Genomic DNA, 22,265 nt, shown 5'->3' on the forward strand with positions numbered 1-22,265 from the left:
ATAGAGTATGGAGTTTCATCCCAAGTAGGAGCTGAGAACTCCTCCTGGACAGAGGGACCAAGTCCTTCTATAAGCTCCCCCGTAGTATTGACTGATGCCTTGTCACCTTGAGGCAACTGGTCGCCATTCTCACATTCTTCCCTTGAATCCCAGTACTCACACAACTAGACAAGGTATCCCCAACTGGACTTCCCTCAACAATAACGATCAAAGAATTTTCATCTTTCTCACCCTCGTTTTATAATAATACAGTACTAGTAGAAGAGGATGGAGCAGTACCTGATGATGACAAGACATTTAGATCAAACCCCTGAACAATTGGGGTTTTAGAGACACTAGATACTGACTCACCACCATCTGGACAACTCACCGTCATTTTGTCCACAGTTTCTTTCCCAACACGTTGACTAGAGACCTCTGCACTTTCATCTCCTTCCACTATTTCTTCTGTGGTTTGGAGAAAGCGAGAGATGGACGAAGGTCCTTCTATTTCCATTTTCTCTGTGGTAGCATACGGTGAGGGAGATAGAACACACATTTTAGGAGTTTGGTTTTTTCTATTGCGATAGGAACCAAAACTGGACGGAGTAAGAGAGGAGACTGTAGGTGGTAGTTGGTTGGAAATTTATGTGTCAGTGGGTGAAGGTTGGGGCTCCAATCCTGGTGGATATGCTTCATGAGAAAAAGACACAACATGGACTTTAGTAGTAGCTTTTGGAGACTCAGATTGTAGTAAAGACATGGTCGATTTTGAGAGTTGAAGACATACGAAGAGGTTTTTTCGAGAAGAGGGGTGTTTGATGTAGAAAATTGAGAGAGATACTGGCTTTTGGGGGTATTTAGAGGGAAAGGAGGGACAAGTTACTAGTATACATAGTTTAATGAAATAAGTAGATGGGGTGGTTTGTAAAAGGCATGTCGTTTGGGTTTAAGAGGTATTAGCAGTTCAAAAATGTGTATAAGTGTAAGAAGAACTACTAACCTGGGTCATGAGAACCAGGTTCCTTGACTGATTTTGAAAATATGAGCATCATCCTTCCAAAAAATTGCAATGTCATTAGCTTCTTGTTTGTCCAGTAGTTGCCATGCATGTTTACCTGTAACGGTATACAATTGAGTGAGAAGTTGCCAGAAAATACTTTTTAGAAATTCACCCTACCATCCTTTCATAGCCAAACATCGAGGGACCAGGTTCTCAGTTCATCTTGATCAAATCCAACTCCAGTCAATTTCTTTCGAAGTGCTCTCTGCTAAGTTCTTTGGTGAAGATATCTACTACCTGGTCCTCTGTCTTGCAAAACTTCATACACATGATTCCTTTTTTGACATTGTCCCTCAGGAAATGATGTCTCACATCAATATGCTTTGTCCTCTTATGCTGAACCGGGTTCTTTGCCATATGAAGGGCACTTGTGTTGTCACATAGAAGTTGTACACAATTAGAGAATACATGGAAGTCTTCCAATTATTGCTTGATCCACAATAATTGGGAACAACATGAGGCAACTGCCATATATTCAGCTTCTGCAGTAGAGAGGACCATCGAATTTTGTTTCTTTGTACCCCATGAGATCAAGCACGATCCTAGAAAATGTGCCATGCTAGATGTGCCCTTTCTATCCACCAGATAACCAGCATAGTTAGCATCAACATATCCAATTAAGTCAAAATTATCTCCTAAGTGATAATAGAGGACCAGGTCCTGTGTTCCTTTGAGATACCTCAGAATTCTTTTGGCAACTTTCAAATGAGATTCTTTAGGACTTGATTGGAATCTAGCACACAACCCTCTGTTGGCTGTTAGATACCAGAGAGATCTAATGATACCCTGATACATAGTTTTATTTATAGGGAAACCATGTTTGTCCATGTCTAGACGAGTGGAAGTAGCAATGGGAGTATCAATGGTCTTTGAGCTTTCCATCTCAAACCTTTTCAGAAGCCCCTTAATATATTTCTGCTGACTTATCATCATTCCCTTATAGGTTTGCTTAACTTGTAGCCCTAAGAAGAAATTCAGTTCCCCCATCAAACTCATCTCAAACTCGCTTCCCATAAGCTTTGCAAACTCCTCACATAAGAAATCATTTGTTACACTAAAAATGATGTCATCAACATAGACCTGCACAATAAGCAGGTTCCTCCGTCTTTTCTTTAGAAAAAGAGTGTTGTTAATTTTCCCTCTAGTGAAGCCATTTCAAGAAGAAACCTGGACAATCTTTCATGCCATGCACGAGGGGCCTGCTTTAATCCATATAGAGCCTTGTCAAGTTTGAAGACATCTTCAGGATGTTCATGGAATTCAAAACCAGGTGGTTGTTTGATAAAAACTTCCTCCTTCAAATATCCATTTAGAAATGCACTCTTAGCATCCATCTGGACCCGTTTGAATTCCACATGAGATGCAAATGAAATGAGAATTCTGATGGCTTTCATTATTGAAAATGGAACAAAAGTTTCATCATAATCAATTCCTTCTTCTTGATTATAGCCTTGGACCACCATCTTGGCTTTATTTCTTGTTGTATTGCCAAACTCATCAAACTTAATTCTGAACAGCTACCTAGTTCCACTAACTATTCTATTTGAGGGTTGAGGAACCAGGTGCCACACGTTGTTCCTCTAAAATTGATGGAGCTCCTCTTGCATAGCAACAATCCAGTCAGCATATTTCAATGCTTCCTTGATATATTTCGGCTCAATTTAAGATAAGAACGGTGAAAAAGCAAAAATGTTTCTTGCCTTGGATATAGTCAGAATCCCTAAATCCAAAGGAGTGATTATGTTTCGGAGAGGATGTGAGCTTTTGTGCTTCCAGTTAGACACTTGGGTTTTACGATTTGAGGGACTAGGTTCCGCCATGTGAGACCTATCATTGGCATCAATGGAAGAGTGAATACAATTTCTTTGCTCTGCATCAGGAGTGCCTGAGACAGTATCAGCAACTCTATTGTCAGCTTCAGTTGCTCTGATGGAGGGACCAGGTTCCTCCAAAAGCTGGAAGTTTTGCTGCATCTTTTTCACTAAATTCCTAGACTTGACTCATCAGATCTGCCTTCTCGTTTTCCATATCAATAACCTCTCCAGGGACCTTTGAATAATCTCCATCTTGATCATCCTTATCATGTGAATATTTCCCGCTTGAGTGGTATGCTTCATCAAAGATTATATATATGCTTTCCTCTATACATTGAGTCATTTTGTTGTAAACCTTGTATACTTTGCTTTGTGAAAAGTAGCCAAGAAATATTCCTTCATCACTTTTATCATCAAATTTTCCCATCGCTTCCTTACCATTATTGAGAACAAAACATTTGCATCCAAATGGTCTCAGGTAAGTCAACTTTGGTTTTCTCCCATTAAGCATCTCATATGGGGTCTTGTTTAGCAGGGACCTGATCATGCACCTATTAATCAGATAACAGGCAGTGTTCACTACTTCAGCCCAAAAACTCTTTGGTACGCCACTGTCAATCAACATTGTCCTTGCCATATCTTCAAGAGTCTTATTTTTCATCTCCACAATACCATTTTATTGGGGTGCTCTAGGAGTGGACAAATTATGACTTATGCTATTTTCAGCTCAGAATTCATCAACTTTTGCATTGTCAAACTCGGTGTCGTGATCAGATCTAATGCTCACACCATTATGGCTCATCTTCACTTGAATCTTCTTTACAAAAGCAGCAAAGATTGGAAAGGTTTCACCCTTAGTTTTGAGAAATAAAGTCCATGTAAATCTAGAATAGTCATCAATAATAACGAAGTTGTACTTCTTTCCTCCTCTGCTAAACATCCTTATAGGTCTACACAAATCCATATGAAGAAGATCCAGTGTCCTTGAGGTGCTCACTTCCTTCTTTGGCTTAAATAAGGACCTGACTTGCTTCCCTTTCATATATGCATCACACACCTTGTGATCTTTGAACTTGGACTTTGGCAACCCACGAACCAGGTCCTTCTTGATCAGCTTGTTCAACAAGGTAAAGCTTGCATGTCCCAATCTTTTGTTACATAGTTCAACATCATCATCCACAACTCAAACATGTAAGATCACCACCATTCTGAGAATCAAAGTCCGCAACATAGATATATTTAAATATTTTTGCAATCAGAACCACTTCACCAATTATAAGTTTGGTGACAGTGAAAGACTTTTACAAGAACTCCATTTTGTTTTCTTTGTCGTAGATTTGAGAGACACTCAACAAGCTATATTTCAAGCCATTCACATAATACACTTTTTCAATTAAGTGCGTAAGTGTTTTCCAATCTTTCCAACTTCCAGAATATATCCTTTTTTTCCATTTCCAAAGGACACACTCCCACCTTGCAGGGCCTTGAGTGAAAGAAAATCATTCATTCTTGTGTGTTTAGAGCAGCTACTATCCACATTTTAACTGTTTCCTTTAGCTACTACCTGCACAGGAGAATCAGAGATTAGACTTAGGAACCTAAAAAGTTTTGGGTCCCTTGTAATGAGGGAAAGGACGAATCCGACTTCTTTTTGTCCATGCATGTATCACACTTTTCTTTTTAAGAGAATCAGGTTCCTTAGTAGTAGATATTTTCTTAACAAAATCTTTATTTTTCTATTGGGACTGAAACTTTGCTTTATATGAATCTTTGTAATGACCAGTATTACCACAGTGAGTGAAAAGACAGTTATCAAGCACAGTAACATACTTGTTTTATGGGTTATAGGGAGATTTTTCCTTTTGGAACTCGATTCCTTGCATGTTCCTCTATTACTTTTATACATTGAAGTGATTGTGTCAGAGGACCAGGTCCATTTCAGAGATTTATCTAGGTCACTTTTAATCCTGCTTAAATCTTTCTAAAGTTGTCTATTTCTTTCAAGTTCAGCAACAAGTCTCAATATTTTACCTTTTTGAGTTCATTTTCAAGTTTAAGGTGTGCCTCACTTGCCAATTCCTTTCCTTTAGAGGAGTTCATGCAATTTTCCATTGAATTTTTGAAGAGGATATTTTCTTTCTTTAATTCCTCTACTATTTCCTTCAAATCAACAACCACAACCAACAATTCATATCTCTCCTTAGTTAAGACATTTTTATCATTTATGAGAGTATGGTAAGCATCAATTAAGACATTAGCTAAACATACCAGCTTCTTTTGAGAGTAAGACTTCAAATTTCTTTGAACGTCTCAAAAGTTTACCTGATCGTCATCATCACCTTCATCCTCATCAGATTGTGTCATCAGGGAAAATATGGAATCATATTCTGCAGCTTCTCTTTCAATGGCCATAATGGAGGTGTCTCCTTGTTCATCATCACCCTTAGAATCATTAGCAGAATCTCCTCAGGCAGCAAGAGCGTGCTTCACAATATTATCAGCGGCATATCTTCTCTTGAACTTCTTGTTGGGGACCGAGTTCCTCTGTGCCATCTTCTCAATGTTGTGTTTGTAATGGTCCTGCTCGTGGAGAGAAAAATCTTTGATGAAATGTCCTGGCTTCTTACATTTGTGGCAGCAATCATAGCCTTTTGTGTTTATGCTAGAGCTGCCTTTCTTAGGATTCTTCTATTTCTACGAACCATTTTTGAAACCTCTGTGTAAGATATTCCATGTCAGCACCATCACCACTTGGGTCACTGTTGTTTGCCTTGAGAACCAAGTTCTTCTCCTTTTTGGGTTCTTTTCTTTCATCATCTTTCTTCTTTTTTATTTCATAAGTTTTCAGATTTCTAATGAGTTAGTCGATTGTCAGCTTCTGTAGATCTTTGTCTTTTGTGATAGCATTGACTTTGCTCTCCCAGGAAATAGGTAACACACTGAGTATTTTTTTGACCAGTTTTTTCCTTGGAATAATTTCTCCAAGGGAGTGAAGCTCATTGATGATGGAAGTAAAGTGAGTATGCGTGTCCTAAATGGACTTATCCTCCTTCATCTTGAAGAGTTTCATACTCAATAGTAAGCATGTTGATTTTTGACTGGTTGACTTGAGTGGTTTCCTCATGTGCAGTTTGGAGAGCCTCCTAGATCTCCTTGGCAGATTGAAAGGCTGAGATGTGGTTGTACTCGTCTGGTCCAATACCACATACGAGGATCTTCTTTGCTCTGAAGTTTTTCTCAATGGCTTTACGATCAACATCATTATATTCCTTCCTTGTCTTTGGTACTGTGATTGTTGTCACGCTAATGGTCTTCATAGGGTCAAAGGTTCTATCACAGATAACATCTCAAAGCTCTGAATCTTCTGTCATGATAAAATCATGCATTCTTGTCTTTCATCAGCCATAGTATTGTCCATTGAATCTTGGTAGTCTATAGGTTGATTAACCTTCTTCAAAGTTTGGAGGATCGGCCATGTAGATCTTTTCTAGGTGTTAGCCTTATAAAAAGAATTTTCTCTGATACCAATTGATGTAAACTAAGAGTCCACCAAATTGTATAGAGAACCTGATTCTCTATCAGTTCCTACAGAACACGGCAGTAAGTAAATAACACAACGATATTTACGTGAAAAACTCCCAACTCACGGGATTTAAAACCACGACCCATACTAACTGAGCAACTTTAGATTATAACCTATTTTAACCTAGGACTTAAACTCTTAATCTCACACCTACGTACAACAACTATATTATAAGCCTCTTTATAATAACTCTATTATAAAGCTAACCACTTGACTAACTTTAGTTCACATAACAACACAGTTTATGGTTTACAAAGTGTCTTATGAGATGCTTCTAATTAAGCCGAGTAGGAATTACAAGTGAATAACATAAACAAAGACACAAAAATACTAAGGACACACAATGTAATCAATGCTGAGACTTGGTCATTCATTATGTTGTTGTTTTGTCCTTGAATGTCTTTGGGAGAATGAAGGCGGTTGCACACTTGAGAGTAAATGATATTTAGGTTTTGCAAGTATATGTGTTCCCTTGCCTCATATTGGTAATATATAAGTGAGGTCATCAAAGATGACGCAAGGGAGTGTCTGGTACATAACATGCTTCAATATTGTTGTTGTACTGTTGCGTGTGCAATGCAGCAACTTTAACAACAGTTAGAGTTGACTTGTATTGTGACCGAAGGAACCTATCTCTATTTGTTCCCTATGTTGTTACTTTATCTCATTTCATTGAGACTTGTGCCAGACCTTGACTTGTTGCTTTAAACATGGAAGAACCAAATGTATCAGGTTCCTTATCTGGTTCTCATATGAAATTTGTTAGATCATCAAAACAAATGACAAATTACTTATCAATTTTTATTTTGGCCCAAACTATTTGCACCCATATCCATTCACTGCTATAGTAAAATCACAATAGGAAGGGCTGGGAGCGTTATATATAACGAAAAATTTCGTCATATACGACGAAGATATAAAACCATTAGGAAACTACTTTATACGGGAATTATCACAATTGACTATGTTAAGTCAAGCAATAATATGTCAAACCCACTTATAAAAGGCCTAACTAAAGTGGTAATTGTGAGAGCATCAAGGGGAATGAGACTATGGCCGATGATAAGTCATTGTGGTAGTAACTCTACCTAGAAGATTGGAGATCCCAAGATCTAGATTCGAGGAGATCAAATAAAGTCATTAATGATGGTTCAACATTGACAAATTAAAATTTGATTCATTCTCTTGATGAGACAATGTTCAGTACTAAGGATAAACCGTTCAGACTCTTTAATGGTTTCTTAGCTTGATACGGGAGTATCAAAACGTGTATCTAGGGGATAACATATTTAGGAATCACCTATGTAAGTGTGAAGTATTAGCCGCTTCAATAAGAATTCTGTAAGGTCAGTTCTCCGCATCCTTATGAAATCAGATGATGTTCAAGGCTGAAAGGAATACAAAAATGAGAAATAAAGACAATTAAGGGATGATTGTGTGACTTATGGTTATCTAGGTATACATCAAAGTTTGATTGTTCAAACATATCAAATCTACCAATCGATGAGTATATCCGACATAAGTTCACTACGAAAAGTTCAAAGAAAAACCTACTTATCCAGATACTATTAATCATTACTTACGAATCACACAGTTTTTCATGCATATTTCTATTGTATAGCCATTCTCTATTCATGTGAGGATTGTTGGATTTTTGGCTTAACAGTGGTATGAATAGAAAATTGAGGGAAAAATAAAATTATAAATTTTCCTACTTTACAAATGAACATTGTCTCATATTGGAGGAGGAAAAGAGATTCGATGGGTTTATATACAATTGCACTTCTTCTAGGTCTTGAGGAGTTGAGAAGAAGGCAAGCTTCGCGCTGTCGTCGGCGTTGCTCGCTCGCTCGACTTTGACTTTGGCTTTGGATTTGGTGATTTGATTGATTGATTAATTTTTTGGACCAAATTTACTCGTTTGCTAAATAGTTTTTAAAATTCAAAATTGGCAATTTGCTAAATAGTCGTTTCAAAAAATAGCCACTTTGAGTTTCGAAAAATACATGTTCTTTCCCTCTGATTTTCCTTAAGAAATTTCTGAGTTTTCTTCTTCCTTCTTGCATTATTTTCTAACAAACAAAAAGTAAGTGTGATTTGTTGCCGCCTTATTGAGTTCGCTGAACACTAGTGTTTGAAGTACCGCTACACTAATGAGGTTAATTCGTTCTATCCTGGGAGAAAATAATCTTAAACCTCGGGTACTAGGAAAAGATTAAGTTTCTTAAGGACATACTTTAAATTCAGTGGGCCCAGATTTATTTTTGTTTCTTCTGCATTTCTATTTTCGATTTCTTATAAGTTTCAGAATTTATTTTTGAATACAGATTAATACCCTTGCTAGGATTATTTGTTATGTTAAAATTCTAACATATACAACTTTCCAAAAAAGAATCAGACTTTAACTTTTATATAATACATATTTACTCTTTTTCAGCCACTACTTTAATAATTCTTCTATTGTCACTAATTTATTATAGGGCAAATATATAGACGGCCCATTAAACTTGGATCCAGTTTTTACTTTGACACTTTAACTTAGCGCTTTTCCTATTGAACACTTTAACTGTATTTTAGACTATACTATTTAAATACAACACATGACCAGCCAAAGGAGTGTTAGTTCGATACATGGTAAGCACGTGAATGTTATTATTTTTTGCTTAGGTGGATATTCCAATATCCACCTAGGAATTTGGCATTTTGTTAATGTACAATATCCTGTTATAAATGAAATTGCAATGACTAATTTTTTATGCAAATTTAAGTTCAGATGCACTTCCATATTGTGTTATGAATGAAATACAAATTCATATTCATGAACTGAAAACATAACTGCCCAAACATATTCATGAATTAAAAACATAACTGCCCAAACATTCAATTACATAATGTGATGAACTAACATTACATAGAAGTTAAAAAATAGAGCATTATTTTGGTCTACAAAATACAAAAAAAAAGAGCATTGTTTTGCCCAAACAAATAATAGCAGAACAAATATGTAATAACTTCCCAAACTACTAAGCTCCAACCGAGCATAATGTATCAAACAGAGCATAAATGCCCAAACAAAATAACTGGCAGTGACATCTTAGATAACATAAATAAAAGTTGGTCTGCTTCACAATGTAGATGCAGCTGAACTTGTTTGACTTGAAGGGCAGTTTTTTCTTGTTGCACTCATCTACTGAAGTTGTGACCTTGTCACTGTATTTCTTCCTTTAAACTTCAATACGATGGGCTTAAATCCAATGTCTATATTAGTTGCAGATGTATCGTTGAATGTCCCAGTTGATATGACTCTCTCAGATGATATACTAGGCTGTAAAATGCAATGAATTAGTAAAAAAAACAAACAGAACAGTTCTAGCCCACAAACTGCATTACAATAAACTATACACCCTTACATTCGGGATAGTAGTTTCTGTCATAGTGTCAGTGAAAATCCCAAAACTAGTATGCCTTGGCCTTTTATGTCCAATGGTTGCTGCATTAGCCGAGCCTCCTCCTAGTGCAGTTCCTCTTCCTTTTCCCCTACCTAGTCCAGCCTCATGTAGATTGAGATATTGAAGGATGTGTGCTAGTAGAGCTTCCTATAGAAGATGTGAATACACCCCTACTATACCAAGTGTAGTTCCTCTTCCTTTTCCTCTGCCTAGTCTAGGGCCTCTTCCTCTTTCTCTTCCTCTTCCTCTTCCCCTACCAAGCCAGTTGATTGATTGTTGCTTTGTCTTTTGACAACACTTGTATCCTCACATATAGATGACAAATTGCTTTGTTGAGATGGTATTTCTTAAGATGATCTTGGTGGAGGTGGTGCCATATTTTGACTTGGTTGAGTAGCACTTCTTGAAAAATGCTGACAGAAGTAATAAAAAAAAAGAATATCATAATTGTAAAGAAAAAAATGTGAAAGAAATATTAAAAAGATAGAAGTACAAATATCAGAACTTACCATGTTCCTGCATCCAGATTTGTTGTGGCACGTTTGTTGGCAGTTTGAACAAGTCATCTTTACCCCTTTTTTTGATAGTTTACCATATTTTTTCCTTGGCTCATCCTTGGCTTTTCTCCTACATCTCTTTGGTCTACCTGGCATAGGGTTATGTTCAGGAAGCTCTATACATTGATTTGTTTATTCTAGCCACATCTTCATGTTGGAAATTGGTTGAATGAAATGCTGGTAAGCTTTAAGGAAAGTTTCCTTCCTATACCAATGGGCAACATAATCATCTGGGTCCATTTCTCTATCATAGAATGCACATACTGCATGTTGAAATGGAATGCCCCTCAACATTTATTATCTACAAGTACATTCCATGGTCCTAAAATCAACAGTGAATTTGTACACATCTTCATCAACCTCAAACCCATATTTTGCATTCCACATAACCTTACACCTCCTAGAGAGGGTTTTTATCTCTTCCAGTATCATCCTAGCCATTGGTTCAATGTCAGTAACCCAAGTCTGAGCAAACTTGCTCATTTCAATGGTCCTATTCATGATTTTGTGTCTAATTTCTTTCAACATAGTTATAACAGACTTGTGCCTAGGACCTACTATCCAAGAATTGAATATTTCACACACGTTATTCTCAATGACATCACACTTTGAATCTTCTCTAAAGTATGTACTACACCAATACTCTTTATCATACTTCAATAAGTCTTCACTTATCTTGTAACCAAGCTTATTCATCACTTCCAGTTCTTCCTTGAATTTCACTTCATAAGATGTTTTGGCACATCTCTAGAATTATTTCCTCTATTCTTCACCTATCCAATTATTGGACCAGTTAGACCAAATGTGTCTAGCACACATTCTGTGTTCTTCCATTGGTAGTAATTCCCTTATAGTTGGTACTAGTCCCAACAAAATATAGTAATAAATATTAGTACACAGTATATATAAAGAAGGAAAAAAGAATAATTAGAAGTTGATTATGACTTTACCTTTTGCATATCTGACATAACAGTTAAGCCAACACCATCTCCTAACTGTAAATCTACAATCAAATATGTGATAAACCAGCTCCAAGAGTGTTTTGTCTCTTGACCAACTACAGCTCATGCAATAGAAAATATTTGGTTGTTCCCATTTCTACCAACTGTAACAAGTAACTCACCCTTGTAGATTCCCTTTAGAAAACAAGCATCAAATTTTATGATCCTTATGCACCATTCTAACCATTCCCTTTTCAAATCATCTAAACATATATAGAAATAGACAAACAGATTCTTGCCAGGAAGAGTCTCACCATATGTTCTGATCCAGCAAGAACTCCCAAAATTTGTTTTCTTAATAATATCAGCATAATCAGCAAGTCTATTAAATTTCATCTTCCAGTCACCCATGAATTGACTTCTCACCCTACACTTAGCCCTGTAACAAACAGTCCTTCCAACATACAAACCCAATTTATCCCTGACCAAATCCTGAATCTCCCACAACTTAATATTTGGCTGGAAAATTGTCACGGTCCGATTTCTAACCAAATCGTAACTGGAACTTGGTGCCTTAACTTGACTGAGCGAACCATCTTGGCTTTTCTATTCTGTTCTATTTCTGTTATGCTATATATCTCAACACAATTCGATATGATTTAAAGTAAATACTTTTCTGAATCTTTAAATAAAATAATATTCTGAAAAGAAATTCATTCTGCTATCTTAAATACATTGAAAAATAAATATAATGCAAAGTGAAAACCCATGACTCTATTCTGACTCTGTCTATGAAGCCTCTAAGAAATACTAAAATAATAAGATAAAATTTTAGAATCAACGAACTCCACGAACTAAAATGGAGCTCACCAAATCTTCTGGTAATGGGAGGAGAATATCCTAGCTCGTAGTCTGCTTACCTGTAAAATTTGTGCCTACATTGACATATGTCTATGTAGGTTCCCATAAATAGAACGTCAGTACATCACGATGGTACTCAGTAAGTAAAGCAATTCTTCCACTAAAGCTGGAACGAGACTCTGAAAGAAGTATGCATGCATGATAAAGAAAATTCTAAAAGTTTCTGATAAAGAGTTGAAACAGACAACTCATATATCTATTGTAAAATTCTTCTTGATGTCATTCATGAAAATTTTCTCTTTTCTTTTCCTTTCTTTTCTGAAAACAAAAATATATAATTCAAATAGACAAATATATAAACTTTCTCAGAACAATCCTTGTAAATTTTCTAAAGCATTTTCTTTTCTTTTCTGGGGAGTTCCATTGATTCTGACATTCTTTCTAATTCTGAAAATGTTACCATATGATCGGAACAACAGAATGCATGAGACATGATTTATGGAACAACAGAATACATTAAAGAAATATATGCAAGTCATGAATGCATCAGACATGATTTATGGAACAACAGACTACTCTTGAGTTATTAACCATGATAATCATCTAAGATCTTTTCTACAATTCTAATGGATAATGTGAGTCCACTCATTCCATTTAGAGCCCACATTAATACCCTATACAGTCTAACAATAACTTATGGCATAATCTTTGTGAAAAGACAATTTTAGTAAAAGCAGTGTCTCTACTCACCTTGATTTTTTACTCAATCCAATGGGTTCAACTCACCAAATAAATCTATACATAGTTAATTTAAGAATCAATATTAGAAGTTTCAAGATTTCTAAAATGTAGAAACCCTAGGTTTGATTCTTCTCTCCTTCTAGGGTTCATCGTTAATCTAGGTTCTTGTAGTAGTTTCTTGGAACAAATATCAACCATAAACCTCTCTAACAATTATGGTTGAAAGAGGTTACGAAACTTACCTTGAATCGTAAAAACTTAGGTTAGTGGAGAGACTTTGTTCTTGAGTTCTTGTTGAGAATCTAGCGATTTTGAGATGGAATATTATTAGAATTGATGTTTGGAAATAGTATTCTAATGTTAATCGCATTGAAAACTCACCTTAGGTAGTTTGAGAACCCTTGGCTGACTTGAGGATGAGAGGAGAGGTTTAATCTTTAAAGAATGAGGCTATTTTCTCTCTCCACGTACCTTTTATTTCAATTTCACGCCTTCGGCGTCCCGGTCCGTGCCCACCGCCACCCAAAACGCCCCAAAAAAATTTACTTCTAACTTTGCCGTTTTGATTCGTGCTTGGCGCCCAAAACGCGGCCCATTTTTCTGACAGGATAGTCTTCAATAAAATGCCTATAACCTTTTATAGGAATATCAAAACGACAAACGATTTGAAGTATTAGAAACTAGACTTCAAGGGATTTCTATTAATATATAGTTCAAATCTCAATTCATTATATATTGATAGATATTCGCATTGAAACTTTGGTCATGTGCGGCTAAGGTCATGTTCATACCTTAAACATCTCTAATGTGTTCCAATTTACTCCTCTCCTCTTATAACCATCCATTCAACCTTATAAACATAAGATTTATATATTTTATACCTTCATATCTTTCCACACACCTTTGTTTTCCAACTTAGAGCTTGAGCGAGAACATAAAACTTAGCAAAAGTTTTCCGTGGCTTTACAGAAATAATCCAATCTTTATACTTATTGGCAATGTACTTAGAAGCACATAATTTGTTTTTGGTGTTGCACTTATGATATGGATGGTACTTCTTTACAGTAAAGTCACATGAATCCCCATAATTACTTGCATACAATTCGCAGTTACACTTGGCTCCTTTACACTTAACTCTAACCCTATCCTTTTTATTAGGCCTAATTGTTAGTTGCACTTTGTTATCCATAGCATATGAGACCACTGCTTTTCTAAACTCTACAATATTTTCAAATACCATACCAAGCTCAAAAATAACAAGGTAACAGTCAGGGTTTTACCTTTTTACTTATCCTTCTAGGAGGTAAGTCAATACCCCTTTCAGCTAAAATATCTAAGTCATCTATGCTATCATCACTTCCAATATCAGAACTGGCGTAGTAGTCTTCACCCTCTCCTAATTTTCCAGCAAACCTGTCTTCCTTAGATGGTCTACCAATATCCTCAAAGCCTTTATCTATTCGAGCTTCTCTCAGAATAATCTCTTCTGTTGGAGTAGGTTTCTTTCTCTGTTTCTTCTGTTTTTTCTTGTTTATTCTTTCATGCCTTAATGAAGTGAGCTCTTCATTCACATCACTGTCATCTTCATCAGGTATGTTATCTAATTCAGACTCGCTATTTGATAGATCTGATGCCAAACCAATATCTATGTTTGTTGTTTCTTCAGCCCCTTGAAAATTCTCACCTGCAATCCCAACATCAGCTAGATTTTCCTCAGCCACAAATGTGTTGTCTGCAGCACTTTATTGGACATTGATATCCTCTGGAACAGTAGATATTGCCCTAAACTCTTTATTTAATGTAATTTCACTTGGTTCAGCAACTTCTGGCCCACATAAAAGACCACATGGGATAGTCTCGTCAACCAACAAAGGCTCATTTACTACATGCTTAATAAACAAATCCAAATGTTCAAGATGATTAAGGTGACAAACTATATTATACAGTTGTTCATCATTTTCAATCAAGACAAAGTCATTAGATTTAGGATTAATTAATTAGAAACCATCTACCTCAGTATACCCCATATCCTTTGTGTGGGACAGAAGCTCAAAAAGAGAAAAGTGGTCCTTGTTTATCATGTGACCATCCTCACCCATGTCTCCTACATATCTCGGGTCAGGATCCTGAACAATTTGTCCACCATGGTGAAAATTGACAAGAATATATTCGTTTGCAGACATGACTAGATTTACCACTGTATTGAAAAACCAAAAAGCGAAACAGAGGATGTCAGTAGATTCCCCGTCCCAAAATTTAAAAAAAAAAAAAAGACCTAATTTTCATAAACTCCAACAAACTAAATTACAACAACCAAAAACAACTAAATATTCTGTAAATAAAAGCTTACCACTAAGGAAAACTTTGATTGAAAGAGCATAAACCACGAAACTTCAGTCATGACCAACTCCACTCACCACCACGGTCGAAAGAAGCAAACAATTACCCATATTAGTAATATAATCGACCAAGTTGTTGACGGACAGTTGAATCTAACTCAAAATCGATGAAGATTCCACCGGGAATCGGTCTCAATGTAGTTCATTAGGGTTTATTACGCTAAGGAAAGGGGATTTTGGGTGGAAGATAGATTAAGTGAGGCGAGGTAAAATGTGGGTAAGGTAAAAAAGGGGATTTTTTATCTGACCTGGATAAATAAACACATGTCAGCATTTTATTGGTATGTTATTCCACGTGGGAAGCGTTTAAAAACACACGCTTAAGTTTTTGCAGTCCGGTCATGTGTTGTGTTTATATGGTATAGTGCAAAATACAGTTAAAGTATTCAATAAGAAAAGCGATAAGTTAAAGTATCAAAATAGAAATTGGAGCCGAGTTTAAGGGTATACTTATTTGTCCTTTATTATATAAATCAAACATCTTAACGATGATGTCCATTAATTACCATCGTACGAGATAAAAGAGAGAGACTATCACCTATTACGTACATTTTAGACACTGAAGTGAACATATTTGGTAGAGTATTTAACAAAGTTCGCCCAAATTGAAACCTCTTAATTAAAATTCTCATAAAATATTGCATGTCAAACACTAAACAGTTTATATTATTTTTTTATAGATAAGAAAATAAACAGATAGTATACTATATTCTTCTTTATTTGCCATTATTGAAAGGTGACGAGATCATGAAGCAGTCCTCCCTCCCCTTACCCATGCGCCATGCCTTTTTTCTCTTTAGTTGAAACGTATTACTTCAAAACCAATTCTCTCTTATTATTAATAGAATAATAGAGAGAAACATGAAGAACAAATAAGGATATCAGAAAAGCTTATTTTCTGATTTCATGACCAAAGTACCATCCAAAGGTCATATATACATTATTTCAAATTTATAACAAATAAAAGAGTAAAGCATCGTCCTATTATCAGCACCAAGAAATTAAGCATTTTTGTCTTTGCGAGGCGTTTTTTATTTGTCTTTTCTTTTTCAATCCATAATTTAAATAATTTTTTGGGGTGTGGGTGAGAGGAGAGGGTTGAGGGAAAGAAAAGTTCAAAAAATCCTTGAATAACTTTAAATGATTCTTTAATTCTTTTGGTTACTCCCTGAGTAATGATTTTCAGGCTTCCTAAAGAAAGCTTTTCCATGAAATCTCTTTACTTTTAAGTATTATTACCTATTAATTAATATGAAAATATATCTTAAAAAGAATTATTAAAACCAGCCAGATATCTTCAAAGTAATGAAAGTAAGACGTTTTACATTAACTAAAATGTCTTGGGAAAGAAGATGGAGAGAATGTCCTATTCGAGTATAAATATATGATACAACATGAAACAATATACTGTATAATTCTCACATCACTGGTCAGTTATGTGACATGCATAACAATCCATTATTTTGAATATCTCTATGAATCACTTTATGGATGATATGTTAAGTTACATTATGTTATGTTATATTGTTTTTTTTTTTTTTTAAATTGTTATTTATTATTTGTCTTATTATTGTTACTAACAAAAAGAAAGGAAAATACTCAAAATAGATACAAGCAACCATCAAAAGGAGCTTTCATTTAAAGAGAACATAACGGCCTAATGAATCAAACATAATCTTCCTCTTCCCTTTCCCTCCCTTTTTCTCTCTGTTAATTAATCATCCAACTCAAAATAGCTATCTATTATTTCCTCTTTTTTTCTTCTTGACATCTCCGCTCTTGAGCTAACCAAACTTTGTTTTCAACGTTGTACTTTGCTTCAATTTCTCTATTTTCTTGTTGGTTTTATCAAAGATTCTTTTACAGACATTTCATAAACTTTCAGTTGAATTGTTGGTGTTTTGGCATTTATACAATAAAGGCTTTGGTTTCATTTCATCTCGTTGATCATGGCTTCAATGTCTAATACCATTCAGATTTCTCTACAAAAATCAAAATTTTCTTCACCCCACAAACTTGTTAGTAGAAGTTTAACAAATTTAGTTCCTTTGAGAAGTCTATCAGTTGTTTTAAATTCCAAAAGCTTTGAACTTTCACCTGTGGGGTTATCCAGCAAGCCCCTGAAGTTAGTTAAATGTAGTCAACTACTGAAGCCAAGAAGCAATGTTGATGTTTTTGTCACAAAGGCTGCAGCTGCTGATGCAGAGGGTCTTGACATTGAAATTAATGATGGGTTTGATTTTCTTTTTACATTTGCATCTTTATTTTTCATTCTTTTACAAAGTTTACAGTATTATTTAATTGATTATCAAATTTGTAAGCAGGTATGTTAAACCAACTAAAGGCTTTGCTGAAAAATTTCCAGCTCTAGTTACTGGATTCTTTTTCTTTACATGGTAAGCTGTTGGGTAACTATTGGACTAGCAAGTTGTTTGACTTGTAAATCTTTTGGCTTTTTTGGTTACTTTTTGTTTTTTTAAAGAAAGAGTTTCGTTTGGGGGAGAGGTGGGAGGAGATATGGCTTGAGAAAGGTAAAAATGAGGAACTGTGATTGTGGTCAATTTTCATAGGACACAGCGGCGGAGCCAGGAACTTATATAAGAGCCAACAACAACAACCTAGTGAAATCTCACTAGTGGGGTATGGGGAGGTTAGTGTGTACGCAGACCTTACCCTTACCCCGAGAGGTAGAGAGGCTGTTTCCGATAGACTCCCGGCAACATATATAAGAGGATTTAGAAAATTACACTGTTACACTAGAATTTTTCCTTATTTCAAGGAGATTCAACAGAATATATATAGAATTTGTCTTTACTCTATTTACTCGGTATAATCTTTTGAAGAAGGGGATTCAGTTGAACCCTTTCACTCTGCCTAGTTCTGCCACTGATTGGACATATAGTTTTACATTTATCAGATAGCTAAAAGTTTCTTGTGCCCCTTTTCAAATGAATCTGATCATTAAGTCTTCTAATGCAGGTACTTTCTGAATGTGATTTTCAATATACTCAACAAGAAGGTCTACAATTATTTCCCATACCCTTAGTAAGTGGCATTAGTAATTTGGGAGACTGTTAAATCCAATATCCTGTTTTGCAAAGAAAAGAAAATACAGCTTACGTTGAGTTTTCTGGAATATGATTTTCTTGATGCTTTTGCAGCTTTGTGTCGGTTGTACATCTTCTAGTTGGAGTAACCTATTGTCTTATTAGTTGGTCTGTTGGTCTACCTAAACGTGCAGTAAGTTTCAATTTTGTGCATTGTCTATATTTTGTTAATATGCCCATCAGCTGGCTTTAATGAACTTGCTTGCATTGGTCAAATTATGTGATTAGCCCATCAATAAGGAACTTCTGGCACTGCTCACTCCAGTAGCATTCTGTCATGCTCTTGGACATGTTATGTCTAATGTATCATTTGCAACTGTTGCTGTATCCTTCACTCATACCATCAAAGGTAATAACTCAAAGAGAGATACTACTTTAGCTCGCTAATTTTTCGTTTTTAATAACAGATGCTTGTAAATTTCTACAGTTCAAATAAGTACTTCATACGACATCATTACATCAATAGTGGTTCTTATGGCTGATATATGGCTTCTGAAATTAGTTTTAGAAATAAAAAAGCAGTTCAGAATACTTCCTTACACACTTATTCTGGAAAAACTGACATTTTCTCATTGTTGTTTGATAGCTCTGGAGCCATTCTTCAGTGCAGCTGCTTCTCAGTTTGTCTTGGGGCACCAGATCCCTGTCGCTCTGTGGTTATCACTGGCCCCTGTTGTCATTGGTAAGTGTCATATATAGCATTGTTTTACCAGCTGCTCAAACAATATCTCCACAGAAAATCTTGGCTGTAAATGCAAAACTTAACAACTTTTACAGTATCCTATAGTAAGAAAAGGAAGTTAGTTAGAAGATTAACCAAGTGTGTTGAATTACCAGCAAATCCTCAACACAGAGGTTCTACCTCATTCTTCTTGCTAATGTAGCCTGCTCAAATTCTGGTCAAAATAAAATAATTTGATGGCTGAAACTGTTTTTAGGTGTATCGATGGCTTCATTGACTGAACTGTCATTCAATTGGACTGGCTTCACTAGTGCAATGATCTCAAATATTGCTTTTACTTACAGAAGTATCTACTCAAAGAAAGCAATGGTAAGTGTTTTCCTCCTATAGTAAGACTCTGCTTTAACTACGCCAACTTTACCTTCACGTAGGCTAACTGACATACAAAAATTCTTTATCTTCCCTTAACAGCAAAATGACATAAAATTCATGCAATGAGCCTTCATGATCTTCCCTTACAAAACATTCTGTCGTCTTCTCATGTTAGACTTGTAATTTCAACTACCTAGAAATCAAATTTAATTTGTCAAAGCTGGTGCAAATGTGATTAACATGTAAATTTCTGTCAAAACGAGTTGAATTGCTTGGTTAAGATACATCATCGAGGAACTCGTTCACACATGGATTAAGAAGTCAAAACCAAGTGGAGCAGTTTTAGTTTTCTCAATTTTGCAAACTATCCCTCTAAGTGTCTTCTGTCCTACATAATTGTATCTTTTCGGATTTTACCAATCAACATTGAAGGATTTTTGTTATCTTTCTCCTATACTTTTTTATCTATGCTTTTCTTGCTACTGTTTTTGACAGACTGGAATGGATAGCACAAATGTATATGCATATATTTCAATCATGGCCCTCTTCTTTTGCCTCCCTCCAGCCATATTTGTAAGTTTATTTTTCTTAGAGACACTTAAACCTGCTTTCTCAGTATATTTCGAAGATAGAACTAATACACAGCTGCAATATGCAATGTCAGATTGAAGGACCCCAACTATTGCAGTATGGTTTCAGGGATGCCATTACTAAAGTAGGCCTTTATAAGTTCTTATCTGACCTCTTTTGGATAGGGATGTTCTATCATCTGTATAACCAGGTATGCATCAAGTATGTGAAAAATAAATGCATTTTCTTTTTTAATAGAGTTTTTAATCTTTTCATAATTCAAGTTTTTCTGGTTAATTTCCTAGAGTCAATTCCTTTAATTTCATAAAATGTATAATAACCTTTGCAGATAGCTACCAACACATTAGAGCGGGTTGCGCCACTTACACATGCTGTTGGAAATGTACTGAAGCGAGTTTTTGTGATTGGTTTCTCTATTGTGGTATTTGGTAAGCGTATGCTCTAATATGCTTTCATCACAATACATGTGTTTTTATAAATGTCAAATGAATGAATTATGAGTTCTTGATACTCCATATGACTACAATTGAAGTGTGTGTCGCAATATAAAATTAGAGGATAAGTAAACTTTGCATGATACTAAGATTTTTAGATTAACTTTCCTGATAGTATCAATCAAGAATTTTCGAAGTCCAAGTTTCCCTCAAGCTAAATTGAGACCTTGTTGAAGAGTTCTTTTATACTTTGGTTGCTAAAGTTCCCACTCAGGGCTAAGAGATCTGTCTGTTACATTTCTGCTACAGTGCATAAAAACTACTGGTGCATTGTACAACTAATTTTCAACACTGTGCTTCATGACATTGTCCAGATTCTTGATTCAGTATGTTAATTTGTTCTGTGCTTAACTGTTTCAAAACTTTGCAGGAAACAAGATATCAACTCAAACTGGGATTGGTACTGCAATAGCCATTGCAGGTGTTGCTATCTACTCTTTAATAAAGGCAAGGATGGAAGAGCAAAAGCAGGTTAGTCCTTAAAGAACCATCTAACCTCATTCTTCCTTTTCTCTGTCTATCCAAGTGTACTACTACTGTCCTCATCCCAGTAACGTGATCACAACTTAATTTGGGTCACACAAAAATATTTGAACACTTCAAGAATAAAAGCTAGTACACAACAACTTCAAAAGATTTGACTTCATTTACCATAATGTGGTGTAACTATATAGAAAGAATCAGCTTTCCAACTTTAGTCCAGCTTTAAGATATTCTTCTACTACCAGCAGTTTAACACAAAAATCAAACTTTTTAATTCCTTTTTGAGCAGTCTAGTTTCATTACGTAAGGAATCTTAATAATTCAGTTGGTCGGCTATCTAAATGTCCACCTTCTTGGTGGGGGTTCGATTCCGCACCTTGTTATCCCTTCCACCATTTCCACTTCCCCTACCCCTATGTATAATTAAAAAAAGTGTTTCACTACATATAATGGAAAGAACCAGCAGCATTCCATTTTGAACAAAGTGTGCGTACGCAAAATTAGACCTACATGTGCAGTTTGACTTAAATTGAGGTTAAATTTGCTCTCTATATTTACCTCAAAACTTTTTCCAGAAAAGCCATTTTACTCCAAATTTGGCCCCTTCTCAAGCAAAACGGAAGTTGTAGAAAATTGAATGCACTGCTTTAATAGTCTTGTCTATTTTCAGAAGGCTGCCCTTGCTCATGCACAATAGGGCACACTAACAAAGAAGAGTTAAAGACTGGAGACAAAAAGTACCAAGCAGTGCAGAGATGATCTGATTAATGCAGGAGAATAGTTACCTCATCTCAGCTACGGCTTTTTAATTATTTTAGTTCGCTTGTTTCTTCTGTACAATTGTAAATTTGGCCTCATTTTGTTGGTTTGAATATTCACAAGTTAGATACAAGCTGATAAATTCAGCGGGCAGTAATTCCAGAAAATAAGACTCTAGATTACATTTCGTTTTTTCAGTTGTTTGCTGAGCTATTCAAAAGATTACAGTGATGCAAAGAATATTATACAATTCGTAAATAGTTTGAACACTTATCTCCAGACGTGGAGGACGCAGTACTGCAGATCAGACAACTTTATTTCGTTTGGAGTGAGTAAATATTGCACACAGCGGAAACAGATTGCTAGATTCATTTCAGTACCATGAATCCC

The 22,265-nt window shown here is 35.6% G+C and overlaps 1 protein-coding gene across 2 annotated transcripts; it reads left to right on the forward strand.

Annotated features, from left to right (window-relative positions):
* Positions 1-17,041: 17,041 nt before the first annotated feature.
* Positions 17,042-22,148, forward strand: LOC104096673 (triose phosphate/phosphate translocator, chloroplastic-like). Of its 2 annotated transcripts, XM_009603080.4 has the most exons (12): positions 17,043-17,620; positions 17,712-17,783; positions 18,367-18,432; positions 18,549-18,627; positions 18,723-18,843; positions 19,081-19,176; positions 19,433-19,545; positions 20,044-20,121; positions 20,213-20,329; positions 20,468-20,567; positions 21,004-21,104; positions 21,787-22,148. In XM_009603080.4, the coding sequence occupies exons 1-12, from the start codon at positions 17,337-17,339 to the stop codon at positions 21,811-21,813; spliced, it is 1,254 nt and encodes a 417-aa protein (XP_009601375.1). In that variant the 5' UTR covers positions 17,043-17,336; the 3' UTR covers positions 21,814-22,148. The 2 variants fall into 2 exon arrangements, with proteins under 2 accessions (XP_033512148.1, XP_009601375.1); XM_033656257.2 differs by lacking the exon at positions 18,367-18,432 and having other exon boundaries at positions 17,042-17,620.
* The last annotated feature ends 117 nt before the right edge of the window (positions 22,149-22,265 follow it).

Source organism: Nicotiana tomentosiformis, chromosome 11 (genome assembly GCF_000390325.3).
Source record: "Nicotiana tomentosiformis chromosome 11, ASM39032v3, whole genome shotgun sequence".
NCBI lineage: Eukaryota > Viridiplantae > Streptophyta > Magnoliopsida > Solanales > Solanaceae > Nicotiana > Nicotiana tomentosiformis.

Bases quoted from the DNA above. Each gene is read 5' to 3' on its own strand.
- LOC104096673 (XM_009603080.4), top strand. From the start codon at position 17,337: ATGGCTTCAATGTCTAATACCATTCAGATTTCTCTACAAAAATCAAAA. The intron at 18,433-18,548 runs GTAAGTGGCATT...ATGCTTTTGCAG, and splicing joins AATTATTTCCCATACCCTTA to CTTTGTGTCGGTTGTACATC. The intron at 21,105-21,786 runs GTTAGTCCTTAA...GTCTATTTTCAG, and splicing joins GGATGGAAGAGCAAAAGCAG to AAGGCTGCCCTTGCTCATGC.